This window comes from Gavia stellata, chromosome 12, assembly GCF_030936135.1.
Source record: "Gavia stellata isolate bGavSte3 chromosome 12, bGavSte3.hap2, whole genome shotgun sequence".
In the NCBI taxonomy this organism is placed as follows: domain Eukaryota; kingdom Metazoa; phylum Chordata; class Aves; order Gaviiformes; family Gaviidae; genus Gavia; species Gavia stellata.
In genome coordinates, this window is record NC_082605.1 from 5,570,310 (window position 1) to 5,594,128 (window position 23,819).

Genomic DNA, 23,819 nt, shown 5'->3' on the forward strand with positions numbered 1-23,819 from the left:
GGACGCGTCCCCCGCCGCTTGGGCGGCGGAGCTGAGGGCTCTCTGCTCGAGGCCAGGGGCTCCCCCACGCCACGGGCCTCGGCAGGGCCTCCCCGGGGGACGCAGCCCCGGCCGCGGAGGAGGCCGGCAGGAGCCCCCACAGCCGCCTCAAGAAGGAGGCGCCGGAGCCCGCCAACCCTCCTTGAGGGCCGGGGTCGCCCCGTTCGCAGCACCCGGCACCCCCCCTCCCCTCAGCCTCCGCCCCGCGCTCACCGGCCGCCGGCAGCAGGCAAAGGAGACCGAGAGCACCGCGCCACGTCGCCATGAGCACCGCCGCTTCTCCCCTGGGCGGGCGAGGGCTGGGCGATCCGCCGGGACTCCGGCACCCCCGGGGCGCCGCCGCGCGGCCGCGGGAGGAGCGGCGCGCAGGGCGGCAGCCGGAGGGGCGGGGAAGGGAGCGGCGGGGCGGGGAGCGCTGGGCGCTGCCGCCTCCCGTGCAGAAAGAGCGGGAAGCCGCTGTCGCAGCTCGTGGTTTCTCCCGCTGAGGCGGTGGTGCGCGGGGTGGCCACGGAGTGTCGTCCGGGGCAGGGTGGGGCTGAACCCTGGGCTGCTGAGCCTGGGTCTGCCATGAGACCTCCTTTGACGGCTCTGCCCTGTCCTGCCCTGGCCTCCCCTCCCAGCCTGCGGCACATCCTCACACGGCTCTCAGCTGGAGCCCATGCACACTCTTTCTACAGCAGCACAAAGGGCATCGCCCGTTCCCCAGGGCCGGGTCCTGTTCCCCAACAGGATTGCTGCTGGACCAGCTGAAGGCTTCCTTCTTGCAGTGTAAGCCAAGAAAACCTTTTTTCACAGACATTGCAAACACCTGGTGAGGAATTTCCTCCACAGAGTTCAGGAGGGTCAGAGCGGTACCTGCTACTGAGGCCTTGAGTCCCCTCGTACGCCCTTGAGAGCAAGAACATCCCATGCGCTCTACAGAAGGGTAATGGGGGGCCTGGGAAATGTCAGTCATCCGAAAGGATTTCCCTCCTGTTGGAGACCAGCAAGTACCTTTCCAGTGCAGGAAGGAGAAAAGATTCGCTTGCAGAGTGACTGCTGAAGGGCTCTGTGGCGTTGGCGGAGAGCTAGAAGGCTGAAGCATAGAATCCCGGTGAGCAAAGCGCGAAGGAAATCCCGTGGGGTGGCCGTGCAGATTTGAACAACCCTCTGCTCGTCAGGCAAACTACAGGTGGTCTTAAGGTGTGTGCCTTCCTGACAGGCCTTAATGCAGCATGAAAGGGGATTCGTTACATGAGGCAGCAGCTGTCCTCTCTGAGGAAGGCAGGGGAACCTGGGAGACCTGATGGGCTTTTCTGCCAGCAAAGAGGCAATGAGGAAGGAAAGGAGGTCTCGAGGGTCCCAAAGAGAAGTAAAGGAGCTCTATCATTTCATGATCACTATACCGAAGATGGCCTTCAAGCACCACATCACCCACAAGTCCTAAACAATGTTTTGACAATGCTGACAATGGTTTAAATAGCAAATTAGATGATGATTAGATGATGATTTAGTGAGTGGTCACACACTCTACTGCTTTCTACACTTCCAATAATTACGCTATAGCTGCATATATAAATGTTGCTAGCATAAAACATGCTTTTAGGCCTAATGTAAAATGTCACTTTCCTTGTTAAAGACATCAGATGCCAGGTAAGGGGGCTCTCAACTTCAAGAAGTAACCTTGAGAGGTGTCCCTGCTCAAGGCAGAGATCACAACTGTGCATCCTGCTGCTGTACAGGAGAGCTCAATGGGCTCAATGTGGGGGGCTACAGATATTTATAGCATAAAGTGATTGTCTCATAGTCAAACCCCCCTTCGGTGTATGTGCAAGAGTGTAGCCTAGCAGTTTTGTCCAGGCCCAGCTCAGGCTGTTACTGCTAGCTCCTGATAAGAAATGGCCTAGACTCCTCAGCTCCTGAGAAGATACAGCCTAGCATAATTCCCAAGGTTTGCATAGCAGGGCTGATTTCAGTCAGGCCTACTCGTGGGTTATGCCTGAACCAAAGTACTGCTCACCCAGTCAGAGTGGGTGCACCCATCACACCTGGCAGATTCAGTAGTGGATTCAGTGGTGCTTGGTGAGGAAATGTCCCTGCTGCCTGGGTGCTCACCTGAGCCTGCAGCATGGACTGCCCTCCCCCGGGGACTCCTCCTGCCTCTGGATCAAAGCTTGTAATGCAGCACCATTGCCAAAGACCCCAGGGTCTGATGAAACAGCTCCCTCGGCTGCCATGTAGCTAGCCCAGGTACAGTAAGTTTTTGCGGGTAAATGGCCTCTGCTCTACACTTCCCTCACGCTGGGTTTTTTTTTCTCCATGAGACATCCTTGTAGGCCTTCAAGAAGGCAGCTAGCAAGGGAAGGTTTCAGTCTTCTCTACCCTACCTGCTCCCTTCTAGACTTTTGCAGAATCTTTCCTTCGCAGAAGGATGAGAAGTTCAGGTGTGTTAGGAGGTGACTGTGAATGGTCAGCAATTGAGAGGCTTGTGCAAGTCTCTTCCACTGAGAATCCCTTGTTGTTTATTTCAGGTAAATTCTTCCGGTTGTTTGGATCCAATTGAAAAGTCAGGGCAGTTTCTCGACCACACATTAGGTAAGTCCGCAGTCATTAACAGACATTTTGTACCTGGGACAATCCTGTTGTCCGCAGTCCTTTTGTGGTGGGAAGTGGGAAAAGTCCGGCTTAGGTTGTGCAGTTCCTCTCTCTGTGTAGTTCCAGGCTTCACAAGGTGCATTGTATGCCCAAGAGCTGGGCAGGTCCAGACTCATGACTGAGAGGAAGATCTCCAGAGTTCAATAGCTTTCCCAAGGTGGTTTCTGCAAAAGGCTGTTTCTTGAGCTCCACCAATGCTAAAACCGTGTGCACGGTGAAATGCAGATTGTTTTCCATACTCGACCTGAAGATGTATATAAGCTCACGAACTGTATCGAGTAGATTGTTGTTGTATTTGCAGAGACAAGTAAACAGAGGCAGAAGCAGAGAAATTCAGTTGCTTTCCAGAAGTGAATTATGCAGCAAGTCTGCAGCATGTAAGACTCTATCCCAATGTCTGGCGCTAAATGGAAAGAGTACCTGCAGGGCTCAGTGTGGTAATTTCCCCATATGTTGGAGGAGGAGAAAGAGACTGAGCAGTTATTGTTTCCCAGGTAGAAACCTTTGCATTTCTGTGAGTCTGCTGTAAGAGACTTGGTTTTACATAGCAGACTACAGAGGAATAAAGCCCCCTGTAGTCTCCAGAAATGTCTCGCTGGTGCTTCGTTTGCTGCACAGGGCCTTGGGGCTCCCAGGCAGGGCCCCACAATTACAAGCTTCAGGGCATAGACTACTCTGGCCCAGTGGCCCAGCACAGCGGTCCTGTGGCCAGATCCTGCTGCCAGCCCTGAGAGAGATCCAATGAGAGCTATCCTTGCTCTCAACCCAGAGCTAAAAGGCCAGGACCCCGTGAAGCCAACCAACGCAGCCATGGGAATGGCTCTTGTCACCCAAAGCAAGCTCCCAAGAACTCTGAGCTCCTCAGCTCTTGGCAAACATCCTTGAGGCTGTCTCAGAACAGGGGCCAGCGAGGTCCAAAGCACATGGCCATGGCGCTGGGCAGCCGGCCAAGGCCAGCCCGCAAGGAGGGATCTGGGGAAGGTACTGCCAAACCCTAGGAAGAAGAGAATCCTCTGGGCCCAGCTGCTAATGCTACGCCTCAAGAAAGGGAGAAGAGGAAGAGGAGGAAGCAGACAAATGAGAGCGGAACCTCCCAGTGCAGAGATTAACAGACAACTTTATTGTACTGGTGAAGAGGGATGAGGGCCAGTACTCAGGAAAGGCGCACGGCTGGTCCCGTGGCGGCGTCCGGGCCGGCTGTATGGATTTTGGGCCCGACGTTGCAGGTGGGAGTGGACTTGCATCCGCACAGGCCCAGGTGGGCTGGAGCGTCTGCTGCTGTTGAGCACTGGGGAGCTGTGGGACAGCACCGATGCCACGTTGCCGGGGCTCCTGGCCTCCAGTGCCAGGGAGCCATGGAATGGCCCAAATGCTGCGAGGCTAAAAGTGCTGGCGCTGCTGGTCTCCGGGGCTGGGGAGCCGCAGGAGGACCCCAATGCCTCTTATCAGGAAGTGCTGGGGCTGCTGGTCTCCGGTAACTTTGAGCTGTGGGACAGCCCCAGCACTGCCTGGCTGGGGGTCCTGTTCTCAGCACTTCGTACTGTCACACGGCTTCTGTCACGGCGTCTACTGGGCCAGCTGTAGGGATTTTGAGAATGACGTCGCAAGCAGGAGCGGTTTCACAGGCGGTCAAGCCCAGGTGGGCTGGAGCGGAGGCAGTCCTGAAGTGGTGGGGAGCCACAGGAGGAACCCGATGGCACCTCGCTGGCAATGTTGGGGCTACTGGTCTCTGGTACCGGAGATCCGAGAGATTGCCCCGATGCCACCTGGCTGCTGGTGCTGGGGCTGCTGGTCTCCGGTACCAGCGAGCTGTGGGAAAGCCCCAGCACTGCCGGGCTGGGAGTGCTGCTCTCAGCACTCCGTGCTGACGCACGGCTCCTGCCACCATGTCTGCTGCGCCGCCTGTATGGTGTTTGGGCCCGACGTTGCAAGCGGGAGCGCTCTCGCACCCGCTCGGGCCCAGGGGGGCTGGAGCGGAGGCTGTCCTGAAGTGGTGGGGAGCCCGATGGCGCCTGGCTGGCACTGCTGGGGCTGCTGGTCTCTGGTGCTGGAGATCCGAGAGATTGCCCCGATGCTGCCTGGCTGCTGGTGCTGGGGCTGCTGGTCTCGGATGCCGGAGAGCCGTCGGAAAGCCCCAGCACTGCCGGACTGGGGGTGCTGCTCTCAGCACTCCGTGCTGACGCACGGCTCCTGCCACTGTGTCTGCTGGGCCGGCTGTATGGTGTTTGGGCCCGACGTTGCAAGCGGGAGCGTTCTCGCACCCGCTCGGGCCCAGGGGGGCTGGAGCGGAGGCTGTCCTGAAGTGGTGGGGAGACCGATGGCGCCTGGCTGGCACTGCTGGGGCTGCTGGTCTCTGGTGCTGGAGATCCGAGAGATTGCCCCGATGCTGCCTGGCTGCTGGTGCTGGGGCTGCTGGTCTCGGATGCCGGAGAGCCGTGGGAAAGCCCCAGCACTGCCGGGCTGGGGGTGCTGCTCTCAGCACTCCGTGCTGATGCACGGCTCCTGCCACCGTGTCTGCTGGGCCGGCTGTATGGTGTTTGGGCCCGACGTTGCAAGCGGGAGCATTCTCGCACCCGCTCGGGCCCAGGGGGGCTGGAGCGGAGGCTGTCCTGAAGTGGTGGGGAGCCCGATGGCGCCTGACTGGCACTGCTGGGGCTGCTGGTCTCTGGTGCTGGAGATCCGAGAGATTGCCCCGATGCTGCCTGGCTGCTGGTGCTGGGGCTGCTGGTCTCGGGTGCCGGAGATCCAAGAGAGTGCCCCGATGCTGCCTGGCTGCTGGTGCTGGGGCTGCTGGTCTCGGGTGCCGGAGAGCCGTGGGAAAGCCCCGATCCTGACTGGCTGGCAGTGCTGGGGCCGGCGAGCTCCGAGGCGGCTCTGGAGTCTGTAAGGGGAAGCGGGAAGGTCAAGGGCACGGACCCCAGGCCCAGGGCAGGATAGGCCCTCTGGGAGCAGAGAGGCTCTTCCAAGCCCACCCTGGGCACCCACCACCAGGCCTTGCCTGGCCCCTGGCCCCAGCCCAGGGGCACGCGGGTGCTTTGCCTCTTACCGGTGCCCAGGCCAGCACAGCTGTTGCACTCCCAGCTAGTTGTGCTGTGCTTCATGAAGGAACAGCGTCTGTGGGTGCCCTCGGCAGCGCAGGAGCGGCACAGGAGCAGTTGCCAGGGCCTGGGGAAGCAAACGGGTTCATGGCTGTGAGGACAGAGTGGCCGCAGCACAGGACTGTCCGGCAGAGCTCTTGTTCTTAGTTCTTCTGCTTTGAGCCTTTGGTGAGACAGAGATCCCGTGCAGAGCCCCGGGGTGCAGCTTTGGCAACTTACCCCTCTTCCTCTGCCTGCTCCCTGCCTCCTGGAAAAAGGCACTCACTGGCATCACAGCGGCTGTGGCTCTCATATAATTGTTCATAGGCACCGTTCTCCTCCCATGATGGTCCTCTTTTGGTGAAGGAAGGGAAAACTGATGAGCCCCTGTTGCCCTGGCATCAGGCAGATGCAGGGCGTCCCTGCTCTTCCCCCCTGCCCTGTTTCCAACTCCTCCATCAAGCTGAAGCCTAGGCTCACAGCATAACAGAGGGCCAGGACTGATAGGGCAGTCCCTGGGACAACACAGCAATTGCACTCTCTTGTCTTGTCAACTGGGAAGGCAAAACCAACCTCCTGGGGATTCGGATCCCCATGCTGAGCATTTCCATCAGAAATCGATATTCATTTTGACAATGCGGGCAGCAAAAGCAGGAGAAGCCAGCATGCATAGCCTGATTCTGGATGCAGACCCTGTGGAACCAGGCATGTTTGCACGCTGGGCACACCATGGTGCCATAGGACTTTCTGTCCCCGACGGGGTCCAGGCAGATGAGGCAGGTGGTGTTCTCCTCCGGAGCCGCCTCCACTGCCTGCTCTGGGCGGTGCTCCCAGCAGAAGGACCTGGGGGAAGAGGAAAGGGATGGGCGAGGTGACAACTGCTGGCTTCTAACCCAGTAGTAGTGAGAAGGGAAGAGGAGGTGTGGAGCTTCCCCACCTCTGGATCTGGCCGCTGGGAAGTGTCACTGTGGGTTCCTTACTTCTTTGGATGATACTGGAAGTTTAGGACTGACGGCGAGGAGTCTCTCCAACGAGGGCCAGCTGCACTTACCTGTAGAGCCCGAAGAACTGGGTGACGCATCCACCCTCCACGGCACAGGGGAGATGGAAGCTGCGCTTGCAGCCCGTCTCACGGCAGGTGATGGCAGCCCCGTTCTCGCCACAGACAAAGCAGGCCTGGAAAGGGCAGAGCAGCCCCCATCAGCGGCAGCCTCAGGGCCTCCACCGCCAGCCCCACACCTCCGGGCAGGGCGCAGGGTGCGGCCGCTGCTGGGACACAGCCCGCAGACATGCCTGGCGGCCGAGGCACCTGTGCTGGGGCCTCTGTGGAGCTGCTGGGAGCAAGACTTTTGTCCCAGAGCTGGTTGGAAGGGCTGGGATTTCTTTCTCGGGGCCTGGGCTAAGCTGCTGCAAGCCTCTCCTGGCACAAATCTCCCTGTTCTTGTCGGGTCCTCACCTTCCGCGCTGCCTGCTGGATTGCGGTTCGAATAACAGCAAGGCGAACTCCATCCCTACTCCCTTGCTGATAAATCCCATTGCCAAAAAACTGCAGAAGAGGAAAGACAAGGAGATGATGAGGCAAGTGTGGCAGGGACTGCCTGTGAGAAAGCTGGAAGGAGCCCCGGAGAAACTCACCAGGCAAAACTCATGGGCACAGAGCCCTTCCTTCTCCAGTTTGCGCCCACAGATGTCCGGGTCAGCCTCTGCCCGGCGACACAGCATGCACGCTGGAGGGGAGAGAGCAAATGGCAGCGGGAATGAGCACCTCTGCGGGGCCGGGGGCAGCGTCCCTGCGGGATTGCCCCCGAGGGCCTGCTCTGTCCCTGCCTAGCTGGCTGATGGGCAGGGCCGGAGGCCTTGGAGAGGAAGGGGGCATTGCAGGCCCGGGTGTCCCAGCAGGCGCCCACTGCCCAGCCTGGGCCGGGCTTGCTGAGGCAAGGAGGGGCCCTGGCCCGGGGCGGTTGGGGAGCTCCTGCCTCCCTCGCCCTGCCACCGCTCTCGGCCCCACGCTGACCGCCCCGACAACCCCTCTGCCAGGCTGCGGGAGGGGTACGTTGCTCTCACCCTGCTCCGTCGAGGCGGGGGCCCTCTCCATCCTTGCGGACATGGCACACATCAACAGTGAGCGTTTGGAGAGTCTCTGTCCCAGCAGCGCCGGGGTGTCTCCTCCAGATGCTCCTCTGCTGACTCTGAGGGAGAAGCGAGGCGCAGGTGAGCTTGCAGCACAGGCCCAGAGCCCCGAGACGTGGGGCCCCCCTGCTCCCTCGGCAGCCCCGCGCAAGCCCCGTCCCTCCCCTCACCTCACCAGGTCGCACTGGCGCACGGCCTGAGCCCAGCGCTCCTTTTTGTGGGCTTGGCCCCGCGGGTCACAGTGCCCGCTGTGACATCAGCACCGCTGGCCTGCCTGCGCCCCAAATACGGGCAGGGACGGGCTCGGCCACCTGCCACCCGCTCCGAGACGGCCACCGCCTCACAGGGGTGGCTGTGAAGTGCCCAGGCGGGGGCCCGAGCCCTCGGCACCCGCGTAACCGGGGCGGCTGCTCCTGCAGTACTGCCTCTGGTTCTGGGCTCCCCGGCAGAGGGGCCAGAAGCCACCGTTGAGCCGTGCCCACGCTCACACGTCCCATCCGCTCAGACGCGGTGAGTGGCCGGGGCACAGCACAGGGCCTCGGGACGGCACCTAAGTGTCGCAGGTGGCCCAACGTCTTTCCCCTGAGCTCCTCAGCGCTTTGGTGATGTGCTGCCTCCAGAACAAAAAGCAGCGGGTCCGCAAGCTGGGGAGTCACGGCAGAAATGGCCTTTTTCCATGGCAATAAACTGCCTTTCAGAGTCAGTGTGCGCCTTTCCTGGGTGGGGTAGGAAACTGCAAGCCGCTGTGGGGCAGCTGTGGAGGCGCTAGAAAGGGCGCCACCCCCAGAAAGGGATATATGTGAGCACAGAGTGCAGGGGAGACCCTCTCACGGGCAGCTCTCACCCTTGCCTGTGCCTTTAGAGGTTATTTTCTGGACTTCCCTGCTAGAGGAGTGGGCAGGGAAAGGTTTTGGGGTAAGCGTTTGTGACTCAGCTCTCTAAATCTTGCCAAACCTCTCCCCTCAGCTCAGAGTCCTTTGCCAGTCACATCCTGGTCCAAAAGGCTGGGGTCTCTCCTCTGGGCAGACACCAGGGTTGGTGGCCATGCACTGAGATGGGCCAGAGCCTCCTGGGAAAGTCCCCCAGGGCAAAGGCAGAACTGCCCCTTAGGCTGGCCAGACCCCAGGGTCTGGACCCCAAGAATGACCCATCAAGTGGGAAAGCTCCCACCAGCACAGTCTATCAGAAAAGATGAGTTTTGTCCCATCTGCCTCTTCCCCCTTCTCCTCTCTGCCTTCCCTCAATGCCTTTTATTTCTGCCTCACCAGCCTCTATGCTTCCTTGGCCTGATGCCTCACACTGTTTGGACCTGTGTTTTGCACAGGAGCTGGACCTTTTACCATCTAATATTCCTTGGAAAAAGCAAAACTGAAGTCTTCTAAACCAACCCCGCCACTGCAATACTCTGTACCCCTGAGCAGGAAAAAACATGCAGAGGCATACGACGCTGTACATCATGCAGAACAGCACATCTTAAGACCATTTAGTCCAAGCGCCTGCTCAAGCAGGATGCCCTGGAGCAGGTTGCACACTTGAATTTTGACTATCTCCAAGGCACAGAGCGTGCAGGTGGCCGAGCCCGTCCCTGCCCGTATTTGGGGCGCAGGCAGGCCAGCGGTGCTGATGTCACAGAGGGCACTGTGACCCGCGGGGCCAAGCCCACAAAAAGGAGCGCTGGGCTCAGGCCGTGCGCCAGTGCGACCTGGTGAGGTGAGGGGAGGGACGGGGCTTGCGCGGGGCTGCCGAGGGAGGAGGGGGGCCCCACGTCTCGGGGCTCTGGGCCTGTGCTGCAAGCTCACCCGCGCCTCGCTTCTCCCTCAGAGTCAGCAGAGGAGCATCTGGAGGAGACACCCCAGCGCTACTGGGACAGAGACTCTCCAAACGCTCACTGTTGATGTGTGCCATGTCCGCAAGGATGGAGAGGGCCCCCGCCTCGACGGAGCAGGGTGAGAGCAACGTACCCCTCCCGCAGCCTGGCAGAGGGGTTGTCGGGGCGGTCAGCGTGGGGCCGAGAGCGGTGGCAGGGCGAGGGAGGCAGGAGCTCCCCAACCGCCCCGGGCCAGGGCCCCTCCTTGCCTCAGCAAGCCCGGCCCAGGCTGGGCAGTGGGCGCCTGCTGGGACACCCGGGCCTGCAATGCCCCCTTCCTCTCCAAGGCCTCCGGCCCTGCCCATCAGCCAGCTAGGCAGGGACAGAGCAGGCCCTCGGGGGCAATCCCGCAGGGACGCTGCCCCCGGCCCCGCAGAGGTGCTCATTCCCGCTGCCATTTGCTCTCTCCCCTCCAGCGTGCATGCTGTGTCGCCGGGCAGAGGCTGACCCGGACATCTGTGGGCGCAAACTGGAGAAGGAAGGGCTCTGTGCCCACGTGTTTTGCCTGGTGAGTTTCTCCGGGGCTCCTTCCAGCTTTTCCACAGGCAGTCCCTGCCACACTCGCCTCATCAGCTCCTCGTCTTTCCTCTTCTGCAGTTTTTCGCCAACGAGCTTTATCAGCAACGGCTCAAGGAATTAGGACTCATGGGATTTCTCCCTGAGGATATTCGACGCACCATCCAGCGGGCAGCACGAAAGGTGAGGACCCGACAAGAACAGGGAGATTTGTGCCAGGAGAGGGTTGCAGCAGCTTAGCCCAGGCCCCGAGAAAGAAATCCCAGCCCTTCCAACCAGCTCTGGGACAAAAGTCTTGCTCCCAGCAGCTCCACAGAGGCCCCAGCACAGGTGCCTCGGCCGCCAGGCATGTCTGCGGGCTGTGTCCCAGCAGCGGCTGCATCCTGCGCCCTGCCCGGAGGTGTGGGGCTGGCGGTGGAGACCCTGAGGCTGCCGCTGATGGGGGCTGCTCTGCCCTTTCCAGGACTGCTTCGTCTGTGGCGAGAACGGGGCCGCCATCACCTGCCACGAGACGGGCTGCAAGCGCAGCTTCCATCTCCCCTGTGCCGTGGAGGGTGGATGCGTCACCCAGTTCCTTCCTCAGTACAGGTACCTCCTCTCCCCTCCTCGCCACCACCGGGGAAGGACCCAGCAGTTCTCACCTCGCCCATCCCTTTCCTCTTCCCCCAGGTCCTTCTGCTGGGAGCACCGCCCAGAGCAGGCAGTGGAGGCGGCTCCGGAGGAGAACACCACCTGCCTCATCTGCCTGGACCCTGTGGGGGACAGAAAGTCCTACGGCACTATGGTGTGCCCAGCGTGCAAACACGCCTGGTTCCACAGGGGCTGCATCCAGGTAGGAGCCCTTCCCTTGGCCCCGGGCCACGGCAGGCGCTCAGCAGCACCAGGGCCTCACTCGTGCTCCTTATGTTTCTCCTGCAGGGACAGGCTGCGCGCGCTGGCATTTCTTGCTTCCAGTGCCCGCTCTGTAGAGATAAGGAAGAGTTTGTCCTGGAAATGCTCACCATGGGGATCCGAATCCCCTTCAGGTTGGTGTCGTCCTGCCTGGCTCACAGGACACGAGGGTGCAAGCGCTGTGCCGTGCCAGGGGCTGCCCCTGCAGTCCTGGCCCTGCGCTGTCCCGTGAGTCTGGGTGTCAGCTTCATGGAGGAGTTGGAAACAGGGCAGGGGGGAAGAGCAGGGACGCCCTGCATCTGCCTGATGCCGGGGCAGCAGGGGCTCATCAAGTTTCCTTTCTCCATCAGGATGCCATCATGGGAGAACAGCCATGGATATGCAGCACTATATGAGAGGCATGGCCGCTGCGATGCCAGCGAGTGCCTTTGTCCAGGAGGCAGGGAGCAGGCAGAGGAAGAGGGGTAAGTTGCCAAAGCTGCACCCCGGAGCTCTGCACGGGATCTCTGTCTCGCCAGGGGCTCGAAGCGGAAGGACTAAGAACAAGAGCTCTGCCGGACAGTCCTGAGCTGCGGCCACTCTGTCCTCACAGCCATGAACCCGTTTCCTTCCCCAGGCCCTGGCAACTGCTCCTGTGCTGCTCCTGTGCTGCCGAGGGCACCCACAGACGCTGCGCCTACTCGGGGAACAGCACGGCCAGCTGGGAGTGCAACAGCTGTGCTGGCCTGGGCACCGGTAAGAGGCAAAGCACCCGCGTGCCCCTGGGCTGGGGCCAGGGGCCAGGCAAGGTCTGGTGGTGGGTGCCCAGGGTGGGCTTGGAAGAGCCTCTCTGCTCCCAGAGGGCCTATCCTGCCCTGGGCCTGGGGTCCGTGCCCTTGACCTTCCCGCTTCCCCTTACAGACTCCAGTGCCGCCTTGGAGCTTGCTGGCCCCAGCACTGCCAGCCAGTCAGGATCGGGGCTTTCCCACGGCTCTCCGGCACCCGAGACCAGCAGCCCCAGCACCAGCAGCCAGGCGGCATTGGTGCAATCTCTCGGATCTCCAGCACCAGAGACCAGCAGCCCCAGCAGTGCCAGTCAGGCGCCATCGGGCTCCCTGCCACTTCAGGACAGCCTCCGCTCCAGCCCCCCTGGGCCCGAGTGGGTGCGAGAGCGCTCCCGCTTGCAACGTCGGGCCCAAACACCATACAGCCGGCCCAGCAGACACGGTGGCAGGAGCCGTGCGCCAGCACCGAGTGCTGAGAGCAGCACTCCCAGCCAGGCGGTGCTGGGGCTGTCCCACAGCTCGCTGGTACCGGAGACCAGCAGCCCCAGCACCGGCAGCCACGAAGCATCGGGGTCTTCCTGTGGCTCCCCAGCACCGGAGGCCAGCAGCCCCAGCACTGGGAGCCATGCAGCATCAGGGCCGTCCCATGGCTCCCCAGTGCTTGAGGGCAGCAGCCGTTCCAGCCCACCTGGGCCCAAGCGGGTGCGAGACCGCTCCCGCTTGCGACGTCGGGCCCAAACTCCCTACAGCCGGCCCAGAAGACGCCCTGAGAGCAGACGCGCCCCAGCACCAAGCGCTGAGAGCAGGAGCCCCCGCCAGGCTGCGCTGGGGACGTCCCACGGCTCCCCGGCACCCGACATCAGCAGCCCCAGCACCGCCAGCCAGCTGCCATCGGGGTCCTCCTCTGCCTTCCCAGCGCTCGACAGCGGCAGCTGCTCCAGCCTCCCTGGGCCCGTGCGGACACGAGACCACTCCCGCTTGCGGCGTCGGGCCCAAAATCCATACAGCCAGCCCGGACGCCGCCACGAGACCAGCCGTGCGCCGTCCCCGAGTGCTGGCCCTCCTCCCCCTCCACCGGCACAATAAAGTTGGCCGTTAACCTCTGCACTGGGAGATTCCACGCTCATTTGCCGGCTTCCTCCTCCTCTCCCTTTCCCGAGGGGCAGCGTTAGGGGCAGGGCCCGGAGGGTTGTCCTCTCCCCGGGGCTTGGCAGCACCTTCCCTAGACCTCCTTCCTTGCGGGCTGGCCTTGGCCAGCTGCCCAGCGCCATGGCCGCGTGCTTCGGGCCTCGCTGGCCCCGCAGCCTGCTCAGTTTCCCCGCGGGAAGTTCACACCCACCCCCGGGACCGGGGCTGGCCGCCTGGCTCCCGGCAATGTGGGCCGCGCCCGCCCACCCGGCATGGCCCTCGCGGCTCACCCCCCCAAAATCACACGCCCCGGCCCCAGCGACTTTTGACACGCTTCAACTCCGTTGCGTTCTGGACAAGGCTACACCCCATTTCCTAGCCTCCTTGCCTAGGTTAGTGAGAATTGTGGCAAAGTGGCAAAGCTGCTTTTCTTTAAAAGTTCCCTTCAGTGTCACGTCTGTATTGGCGACATGAAGATCTCTGCAGGTTGTGTTTCTACAGGAGCCAAAGGGCATCACCCGTTCCCCAGGGCCGCGTCCTGTTCCCCAACAGGATTGCTGCTGGACCAGCTGAAGGCTTCCTTCTGGCAGTATAAGCCAAGAAAACCTTTTTTCACAGACATTGCAAACACCTGGTGAGGAATTTCCTCCACAGAGTTCAGGAGGGTCAGAGCGGTACCTGCTACTGAGGCCTTGAGTCCCCTCGTACGCCCTTGAGAGCAAGAACATCCCATGCGCTCTACAGAAGGGTAATGGGGGGCCTGGGAAATGTCAGTCATCCGAAAGGATTTCCCTCCTGTTGGAGACCAGCAAGTACCTTTCCAGTGCAGGAAGGAGAAAAGATTCGCTTGCAGAGTGACTGCTGAAGGGCTCTGTGGAGTTGGCGGAGAGCTAGAAGGCTGAAGCATAGAATCCCGGTGAGCAAAGCGCGAAGGAAATCCCGTGGGGTGGCCGTGCAGATTTGAACAACCCTCTGCTCGTCAGGCAAACTACAGGTGGTCTTAAGGTGTGTGCCTTCCTGACAGGCCTTAATGCAGCATGAAAGGGGATTCGTTACATGAGGCAGCAGCTGTCCTCTCTGAGGAAGGCAGGGGAACCTGGGAGACCTGATGGGCTTTTCTGCCAGCAAAGAGGCAATGAGGAAGGAAAGGAGGTCTCGAGGGTCCCAAAGAGAACTCGGTGGCAGCACTTTGTCCTTCTGTTCTTGACTGCTGTGATTGGGAAGACGTGAGGTCTAGACACGGCCAGAACAGGCAGGGCTCTTCAGGGGGAGTGCGACGTGAGCTCCCAGGCACTCCCGAGCACCGGAGCTCGAATGGAGCTGGCCCAAGAGCTGTGGTCACGCACGGCCTCGCTCTGAACGGAGGTGCTTGTTGCCTGGCACCGGCCACCTCTGTGGGCACCTCGCTAACGGAGCTCTGGAACGCCCTGGCGTCGAAAGGAAGGCCGAGCGAAACCTCAGAAAGCCTGCTGAGAAGGAAACCCTGAGCAGCAGAGTTTGGCTTGCAAGGTGGCTGGTAGAAGAGGATGGCTGAGGACACTCTGAAAGCAGGAGCTGAAGGAGGCAGCCTGGGCAGCCTCTAGGCACTCTCAGCAGTGTCGGCCAGCTAGTATTGTGGAAGGGCTTCTGGGGCTTTCAGGTTTCTCTCAGTCCTGAATTGCGTTTCAGACCTGGATTCTCCAATGCTGGATTTCGCATTCCTCTTTTCCTACTCCGGTGGCGCCTGAGACACTGTCTGGTTTTTGTCCTGGTGTCGCAGGTGAATTATTCAGAGCAGTCCTCGTTGTGGGGTTAACTAGAAGGCTTTTATTAATGATCAAGCGGTGATCAAATGGTAAGTAATCGATGATGGAATGACAATCAAATGGTAATCAAATGGCGATTAAGCAATAATTGAATGGCAATTAGAATCATAGGGTCATTCAGGTTGGAAAAGACCCTTAAGATCATCGAGTCCAACCGTTAACCTAACCCTGCCAAGTCCACCACCAAACCATGTCCCTAAGCGCCCCGTCTGCATGTCTTTTAAATACCTCCAGGGAAGGTGACTCAACCACTTCCCTGGGCAGCCTGTTGCTGAAATGCTTGCAAACCCTCGGCCCAGCGATCCAGCCTGTCCAGATCCCTCTGTAGAGCCATTCTACCCACAAACAGATCAACGCTCCCACCCACCACCTCCAAAGCTGCCCCACAGCCGCTTGCAGTTTCCTACCCCACCCAGGAAAGGCGCACACTGACTCTGAAAGGCAGTTTATTGCCATGGAAAAAGGCCATTTCCGCCGTGACTCCCCAGCTTGCGGACCCGCTGCTTTTTGTTCTGGAGGCAGCACATCACCAAAGCGCTGAGGAGCTCAGGGGAAAGACGTTGGGCCACCTGCGACACTTAGGTGCCGTCCCGAGGCCCTGTGCTGTGCCCCGGCCACTCACCGCGTCTGAGCGGATGGGACGTGTGAGCGTGGGCACGGCTCAACGGTGGCTTCTGGCCCCTCTGCCGGGGAGCCCAGAACCAGAGGCAGTACTGCAGGAGCAGCCGCCCCGGTTACGCGGGTGCCGAGGGCTCGGGCCCCCGCCTGGGCACTTCACACCCACCCCTGTGAGGCGGCGGCCGTCTCGGAGCGGGTGGCAGGTGGCCGAGCCCGTCCCTGCCCGTATTTGGGGCGCAGGCAGGCCAGCGGTGCTGATGTCACAGCGGGCACTGTGACCCGCGGGGCCAAGCCCACAAAAAGGAGCGCTGGGCTCAGGCCGTGCGCCAGTGCGACCTGGTGAGGTGAGGGGAGGGACGGGGCTTGCGCGGGGCTGCCGAGGGAGGAGGGGGGCCCCACGTCTCGGGGCTCTGGGCCTGTGCTGCAAGCTCACCTGCGCCTCGCTTCTCCCTCAGAGTCAGCAGAGGAGCATCTGGAGGAGACACCCCGGCGCTGCTGGGACAGAGACTCTCCAAACGCTCACTGTTGATGTGTGCCATGTCCGCAAGGATGGAGAGGGCCCCCGCCTCGACGGAGCAGGGTGAGAGCAACGTACCCCTCCCGCAGCCTGGCAGAGGGGTTGTCGGGGCGGTCAGCGTGGGGCCGAGAGCGGTGGCAGGGCGAGGGAGGCAGGAGCTCCCCAACCGCCCCGGGGCAGGGCCCCTCCTTGCCTCAGCAAGCCCGGCCCAGGCTGGGCAGTGGGCGCCTGCTGGGACACCCGGGCCTGCAATGCCCCCTTCCTCTCCAAGGCCTCCGGCCCTGCCCATCAGCCAGCTAGGCAGGGACGGAGCAGGCCCTCGGGGGCAATCCCGCAGGGACGCTGCCCCCGGCCCCGCAGAGGTGCTCATTCCCGCTGCCATTTGCTCTCTCCCCTCCAGCGTGCATGCTGTGTCGCCGGGCAGAGGCTGACCCGGACATCTGTGGGTGCAAACTGGAGAAGGAAGGGCTCTGTGCCCACGTGTTTTGCCTGGTGAGTTTCTCCGGGGCTCCTTCCAGCTTTTCCACAGGCAGTCCCTGCCACACTCGCCTCATCAGCTCCTCCCTCGTCTTTCCTCTTCTGCAGTTTTTTGCCAACGAGCTTTATCAGCAACAGCTCCAGGAATTAGGACTCATGGGATTTCTCCCTGAGGATATTCGACGCACCATCCAGCAGGCAGCGCGGAAGGTGAGGACCCGACAAGAACAGGGAGATTTGTGCCAGGAGAGGGTTGCAGCAGCTTAGCCCAGGCCCCGAGAAAGAAATCCCAGCCCTTCCGACCAGCTCTGGGACAAAAGTCTTGCTCCCAGCAGCTCCACAGAGGCCCCAGCACAGGTGCCTCGGCCACCAGGCACGTCTGCGGGCTGTGTCCCAGCAGCGGCCGCATCCTGCGCCCTGCCCGGAGGTGTGGGGCTGGCGGTGGAGGCCCTGAGGCTGCCACTGATGGGGGCTGCTCTGCCCTTTCCAGGCCTGCTTCGTCTGTGGCGAGAATGGGGCCGCCATCACCTGCCACGAGACAGACTGCGACCGCAGCTTCCATCTCCCCTGTGCCGTGGAGGGTGGATGCGTCACCCAGTTCCTTCCTCAGTACAGGTACCTCCTCTCCCCTCCTCGCCACCACCGGGGAAGGACCCAGCAGTTCTCACCTCGCCCATCCCTTTCCTCTTCCCCCAGGTCCTTCTGCTGGGAGCACCGCCCAGAGCAGGCAGTGGAGGCGGCTCCGGAGGAGAACACCACCTGCCTCATCTGCCTGGACCCTGTGGGGGACAGAAAGTCCTACGGCACTATGGTGTGCCCAGCGTGCAAACACGCCTGGTTCCACAGGGGCTGCATCCAGGTAGGAGCCCTTCCCTTGGCCCCGGGCCACGGCAGGCGCTCAGCAGCACCAGGGCCTCACTCGTGCTCCTTATGTTTCTCCTGCAGGGACAGGCTGCGCGCGCTGGCATTTCTTGCTTCCAGTGCCCGCTCTGTAGAGATAAGGAAGAGTTTGTCCTGGAAATGCTCACCGTGGGGATCCGAATCCCCTTCAGGTTGGTGTCGCCCTGCCTGGCTCACAGGACACGAGGGTGCAAGCGCTGTGCCGTGCCAGGGGCTGCCCCTGCAGTCCTGGCCCTGCGCTGTCCCGTGAGTCTGGGCGTCAGCTTCATGGAGGAGTTGGAAACAGGGCAGGGGGGAAGAGCAGGGATGCCCTGCATCTGCCTGATGCCGGGGCAGCAGGGGCTCATCAAGTTTCCTTTCTTCATCAGGCTGCCATCATGGGAGAACAGCCGTGCATACGCAGCACTATATGAGAGGCACGGCCGCTGCGATGCCAGCGAGTGCCTTTGTCCAGGAGGCAGGGAGCAGGCAGAAGAAGAGGGGTAAGGTGCCAAAGCTGCACCCCGGAGCTCTGCACGGGATCTCTGTCTCGCCAGGGGCTCGAAGCGGAAGGACTAAGAACAAGAGCTCTGCCGGACAGTCCTGAGCTGCGGCCACTCTGTCCTCACAGCCATGAACCCGTTTCCTTCCCCAGGCCCTGGCAACTGCTCCTGTGCTGCTCCTGTGCTGCCGAGGGCACCCACAGACGCTGCGCCTACTCGGGGAACAGCACGGCCAGCTGGGAGTGCAACAGCTGTGCTGGCCTGGGCACCGGTAAGAGGCAAAGCACCCGCGTGCCCCTGGGCTGGGGCCAGGGGCCAGGCAAGGTCTGGTGGTGGGTGCCCAGGGTGGGCTTGGAAGAGCCTCTTTGCTCCCGGACAGCCGGGCGCACCGCACTGGCCTATCCTGCCCTGGGCCTGGGGGGCCGTGCCCTTGACCTTCCCGCTTCCCCTTACAGACTCCAGTGCCGCCTTGGAGCTTGCTGGCCCCAGCACTGCCAGCCAGTCAGGATCGGGGCTTTCCCACGGCTCTCCGGCACCCGAGACCAGCAGCCCCAGCACCAGCAGCCAGGCGGCATTGGTGCAATCTCTCGGATCTCCAGCACCAGAGACCAGCAGCCCCAGCAGTGCCAGTCAGGCGCCATCGGGCTCCCTGCCACTTCAGGACAGCCTCCGCTCCAGCCCCCCTGGGCCCGAGTGGGTGCGAGAGCGCTCCCGCTTGCAACGTCGGGCCCAAACACCATACAGCCGGCCCAGCAGACACGGTGGCAGGAGCCGTGCGCCAGCACCGAGTGCTGAGAGCAGCACTCCCAGCCAGGCGGTGCTGGGGCTGTCCCACAGCTCGCTGGTACCGGAGACCAGCAGCCCCAGCACCGGCAGCCACGAAGCATCGGGGTCTTCCTGTGGCTCCCCAGCACCGGAGGCCAGCAGCCCCAGCACTGGGAGCCATGCAGCATCAGGGCCGTCCCATGGCTCCCCAGTGCTTGAGGGCAGCAGCCGTTCCAGCCCACCTGGGCCCAAGCGGGTGCGAGACCGCTCCCGCTTGCGACGTCGGGCCCAAACTCCCTACAGCCGGCCCAGAAGACGCCCTGAGAGCAGACGCGCCCCAGCACCAAGCGCTGAGAGCAGGAGCCCCCGCCAGGCTGCGCTGGGGACGTCCCACGGCTCCCCGGCACCCGACATCAGCAGCCCCAGCACCGCCAGCCAGCTGCCATCGGGGTCCTCCTCTGCCTTCCCAGCGCTCGACAGCGGCAGCTGCTCCAGCCTCCCTGGGCCCGTGCGGACACGAGACCACTCCCGCTTGCGGCGTCGGGCCCAAAATCCATACAGCCGGCCCGGACGCCGCCACGAGACCAGCCGTGCGCCGTCCCCGAGTGCTGGCCCTCCTCCCCCTCCACCGGCACAATAAAGTTGGCCGTTAACCTCTGCACTGGGAGATTCCACGCTCATTTGTCGGCTTCCTCCTCCTCTCCCTTTCCCGAGGGGCAGCGTTAGGGGCAGGGCCCGGAGGGTTGTCCTCTCCCCGGGGCTTGGCAGCACCTTCCCTAGACCTCCCTCCTTGCGGGCTGGCCTTGGCCGGCTGCCCAGTGCCATGGCCATGTGCTTCGGGCCTCGCTGGCCCCGCAGCCTGCTCAGTTTCCCCGCGGGAAGTTCACACCCACCCCCGGGACCGGGGCTGGCCGCCTGGCTCCCGGCAATGTGGGCCGCGCCCGCCCACCCGGCATGGCCCTCGCGGCTCACCCCCCCAAAATCACACGCCCCGGCCCCAGCGACTTTTGACACGCTTCAACTCCGTTGCGTTCTGGACAAGGCTACACCCCATTTCCTAGCCTCCTTGCCTAGGTTAGTGAGAATTGTGGCAAAGTGGCAAAGCTGCTTTTCTTTAAAAGTTCCCTTCAGTGTCACGTCTGTATTGGCGACATGAAGATCTCTGCAGGTTGTGTTTCTACAGGAGCCAAAGGGCATCACCCGTTCCCCAGGGCCGCGTCCTGTTCCCCAACAGGATTGCTGCTGGACCAGCTGAAGGCTTCCTTCTTGCAGTGTAAGCCAAGAAAACCTTTTTTCACAGACATTGCAAACACCTGGTGAGGAATTTCCTCCACAGAGTTCAGGAGGGTCAGAGCGGTACCTGCTACTGAGGCCTTGAGTCCCCTCGTACGCCCTTGAGAGCAAGAACATCCCATACGCTCTACGGAAGGGTAATGGGGGGCCTGGGAAATGTCAGTCATCCGAAAGGATTTCCCTCCTGTTGGAGACCAGCAAGTACCTTTCCAGTGCAGGAAGAAGAAAAGATTTGCTTGCAGAGTGACTGCTGAAGGGCTCTGTGGAGTTGGCGGAGAGCTAGAAGGCTGAAGCATAGAATCCCGGTGAGCAAAGCGCGAAGGAAATCCCGTGGGGTGGCCGTGCAGATTTGAACAACCCTCTGCTCGTCAGGCAAACTACAGGTGGTCTTAAGGTGTGTGCCTTCCTGACAGGCCTTAATGCAGCATGAAAGGGGATTCGTTACATGAGGCAGCAGCTGTCCTCTCTGAGGAAGGCAGGGGAACCTGGGAGACCTGATGGGCTTTTCTGCCAGCAAAGAGGCAATGAGGAAGGAAAGGAGGTCTCGAGGGTCCCAAAGAGAACTCGGTGGCAGCACTTTGTCCTTCTGTTCTTGACTGCTGTGATTGGGAAGACGTGAGGTCTAGACACGGCCAGAACAGGCAGGGCTCTTCAGGGGGAGTGCGACGTGAGCTCCCAGGCACTCCCGAGCACCGGAGCTCGAATGGAGCTGGCCCAAGAGCTGTGGACACGCACGGCCTCGCTCTGAACGGAGATGCTTGTTGCCTGGCACCGGCCACCTCTGTGGGCACCTCGCTAACGGAGCTCTGGAACGCCCTGGCGTCGAAAGGAAGGCCGAGCGAAACCTCAGAAAGCCTGCTGAGAAGGAAACCCTGAGCAGCAGAGTTTGGCTTGCAAGGTGGCTGGTAGAAGAGGATGGCTGAGGACACTCTGAAAGCAGGAGCTGAAGGAGGCAGCCTGGGCAGCCTCTAGGCACTCTCAGCAGTGTCGGCCAGCTAGTATTGTGGAAGGGCTTCTGGGGCTTTCAGGTTTCTCTCAGTCCTGAATTGTGTTTCAGACCTGGATTCTCCAATGCTGGATTTCGCATTCCTCTTTTCCTACTCCGGTGGCGCCTGAGACACCGTCTGGTTTTTGTCCTGGTGTCGCAGGTGAATTATTCAGAGCAGTCCTCGTTGTGGGGTTAACTAGAAGGCTTTTATTAATGATCAAGCGGTGATCAAATGGTAAGTAATCGATGATGGAATGACAATCAAATGGTAATCAAATGGCGATTAAGCAATAATTGAATGGCAATTAGAATCATAGGGTCATTCAGGTTGGAAAAGACCCTTAAAAGCATCGAGTCCAACCGTTAACCTAACCCTGCCAAGTCCACCACCAAACCATGTCCCTAAGCGCCCCGTCTGCATGTCTTTTAAATACCTCCAGGGAAGGTGACTCAACCACTTCCCTGGGCAGCCTGTTGCTGAAATGCTTGCAAACCCTCGGCCCAGCGATCCAGCCTGTCCAGATCCCTCTGTAGAGCCATTCTACCCACAAACAGATCAACGCTCCCACCCACCACCTCCAAAGCTGCCCCACAGCCGCTTGCAGTTTCCTACCCCACCCAGGAAAGGCGCACACTGACTCTGAAAGGCAGTTTATTGCCATGGAAAAAGGCCATTTCCGCCGTGACTCCCCAGCTTGCGGACCCGCTGCTTTTTGTTCTGGAGGCAGCACATCACCAAAGCGCTGAGGAGCTCAGGGGAAAGACGTTGGGCCACCTGCGACACTTAGGTGCCGTCCCGAGGCCCTGTGCTGTGCCCCGGCCACCCACCGCGTCTGAGCGGATGGGACGTGTGAGCGTGGGCACGGCTCAACGGTGGCTTCTGGCCCCTCTGCCGGGGAGCCCAGAACCAGAGGCAGTACTGCAGGAGCAGCCGCCCCGGTTACGCGGGTGCCGAGGGCTCGGGCCCCCGCCTGGGCACTTCACACCCACCCCTGTGAGGCGGCGGCCGTCTCGGAGCGGGTGGCAGGTGGCCGAGCCCGTCCCTGCCCGTATTTGGGGCGCAGGCAGGCCAGCGGTGCTGATGTCACAACGGGCACTGTGACCCGCGGGGCCAAGCCCACAAAAAGGAGCGCTGGGCTCAGGCCGTGCGCCAGTGCGACCTGGTGAGGTGAGGGGAGGGACGGGGCTTGCGCGGGGCTGCCGAGGGAGGAGGGGGGCCCCACGTCTCGGGGCTCTGGGCCTGTGCTGCAAGCTCACCTGCGCCTCGCTTCTCCCTCAGAGTCAGCAGAGGAGCATCTGGAGGAGACACCCCGGCGCTGCTGGGACAGAGACTCTCCAAACGCTCACTGTTGATGTGTGCCATGTCCGCAAGGATGGAGAGGGCCCCCGCCTCGACGGAGCAGGGTGAGAGCAACGTACCCCTCCCGCAGCCTGGCAGAGGGGTTGTCGGGGCGGTCAGCGTGGGGCCAAGAGCGGTGGCAGGGCAAGGGAGGCAGGAGCTCCCCAACCGCCCCGGGCCAGGGCCCCTCCTTGCCTCAGCAAGCCCGGCCCAGGCTGGGCAGTGGGCGCCTGCTGGGACACCCGGGCCTGCAATGCCCCCTTCCTCTCCAAGGCCTCCGGCCCTGCCCATCAGCCAGCTAGGCAGGGACAGAGCAGGCCCTCGGGGGCAATCCCGCAGGGACGCTGCCCCCGGCCCCGCAGAGGTGCTCATTCCCGCTGCCATTTGCTCTCTCCCCTCCAGCGTGCATGCTGTGTCGCCGGGCAGAGGCTGACCCGGACATCTGTGGGCGCAAACTGGAGAAGGAAGGGCTCTGTGCCCACGTGTTTTGCCTGGTGAGTTTCTCCGGGGCTCCTTCCAGCTTTTCCACAGGCAGTCCCTGCCACACTCGCCTCATCAGCTCCTCCCTCGTCTTTCCTCTTCTGCAGTTTTTCGCCAACGAGCTTTATCAGCAACAGCTCCAGGAATTAGGACTCATGGGATTTCTCCCTGAGGATATTCGACGCACCATCCAGCAGGCAGCGCGGAAGGTGAGGACCCGACAAGAACAGGGAGATTTGTGCCAGGAGAGGGTTGCGGCAGCTTAGCCCAGGCCCCGAGAAAGAAATCCCAGCCCTTCCAACCAGCTCTGGGACAAAAGTCTTGCTCCCAGCAGCTCCACAGAGGCCCCAGCACAGGTGCCTCGGCCACCAGGCACGTCTGCGGGCTGTGTCCCAGCAGCGGCCGCATCCTGCGCCCTGCCCGGAGGTGTGGGGCTGGCGGTGGAGGCCCTGAGGCTGCCACTGATGGGGGCTGCTCTGCCCTTTCCAGGCCTGCTTCGTCTGTGGCGAGAATGGGGCCGCCATCACCTGCCACGAGACAGACTGCGACCGCAGCTTCCATCTCCCCTGTGCCGTGGAGGGTGGATGCGTCACCCAGTTCCTTCCTCAGTACAGGTACCTCCTCTCCCCTCCTCGCCACCACCGGGGAAGGACCCAGCAGTTCTCACCTCGCCCATCCCTTTCCTCTTCCCCCAGGTCCTTCTGCTGGGAGCACCGCCCAGAGCAGGCAGTGGAGGCGGCTCCGGAGGAGAACACCACCTGCCTCATCTGCCTGGACCCTGTGGGGGACAGAAAGTCCTACGGCACTATGGTGTGCCCAGCGTGCAAACACGCCTGGTTCCACAGGGGCTGCATCCAGGTAGGAGCCCTTCCCTTGGCCCCGGGCCACGGCAGGCGCTCAGCAGCACCAGGGCCTCACTCGTGCTCCTTATGTTTCTCCTGCAGGGACAGGCTGCGCGCGCTGGCATTTCTTGCTTCCAGTGCCCGCTCTGTAGAGATAAGGAAGAGTTTGTCCTGGAAATGCTCACCGTGGGGATCCGAATCCCCTTCAGGTTGGTGTCGCCCTGCCTGGCTCACAGGACACGAGGGTGCAAGCGCTGTGCCGTGCCA

The 23,819-nt window shown here is 61.9% G+C and overlaps 1 protein-coding gene across 1 annotated transcript; it reads left to right on the plus strand.

Moving 5' to 3' along the window:
* The first annotated feature begins 7,855 nt into the window (after positions 1–7,855).
* Positions 7,856–13,004, plus strand: LOC132317922 (PHD finger protein 7-like). Its single transcript, XM_059823443.1, has 10 exons — positions 7,856–7,961; positions 10,164–10,255; positions 10,345–10,446; positions 10,727–10,851; positions 10,933–11,095; positions 11,182–11,288; positions 11,505–11,618; positions 11,771–11,889; positions 12,055–12,112; positions 12,542–13,004. Exons 1-10 carry the CDS (start codon positions 7,856–7,858, stop codon positions 13,002–13,004), a joined length of 1,449 nt encoding a protein of 482 aa, XP_059679426.1.
* Positions 13,005–23,819: the final 10,815 nt, after the last annotated feature.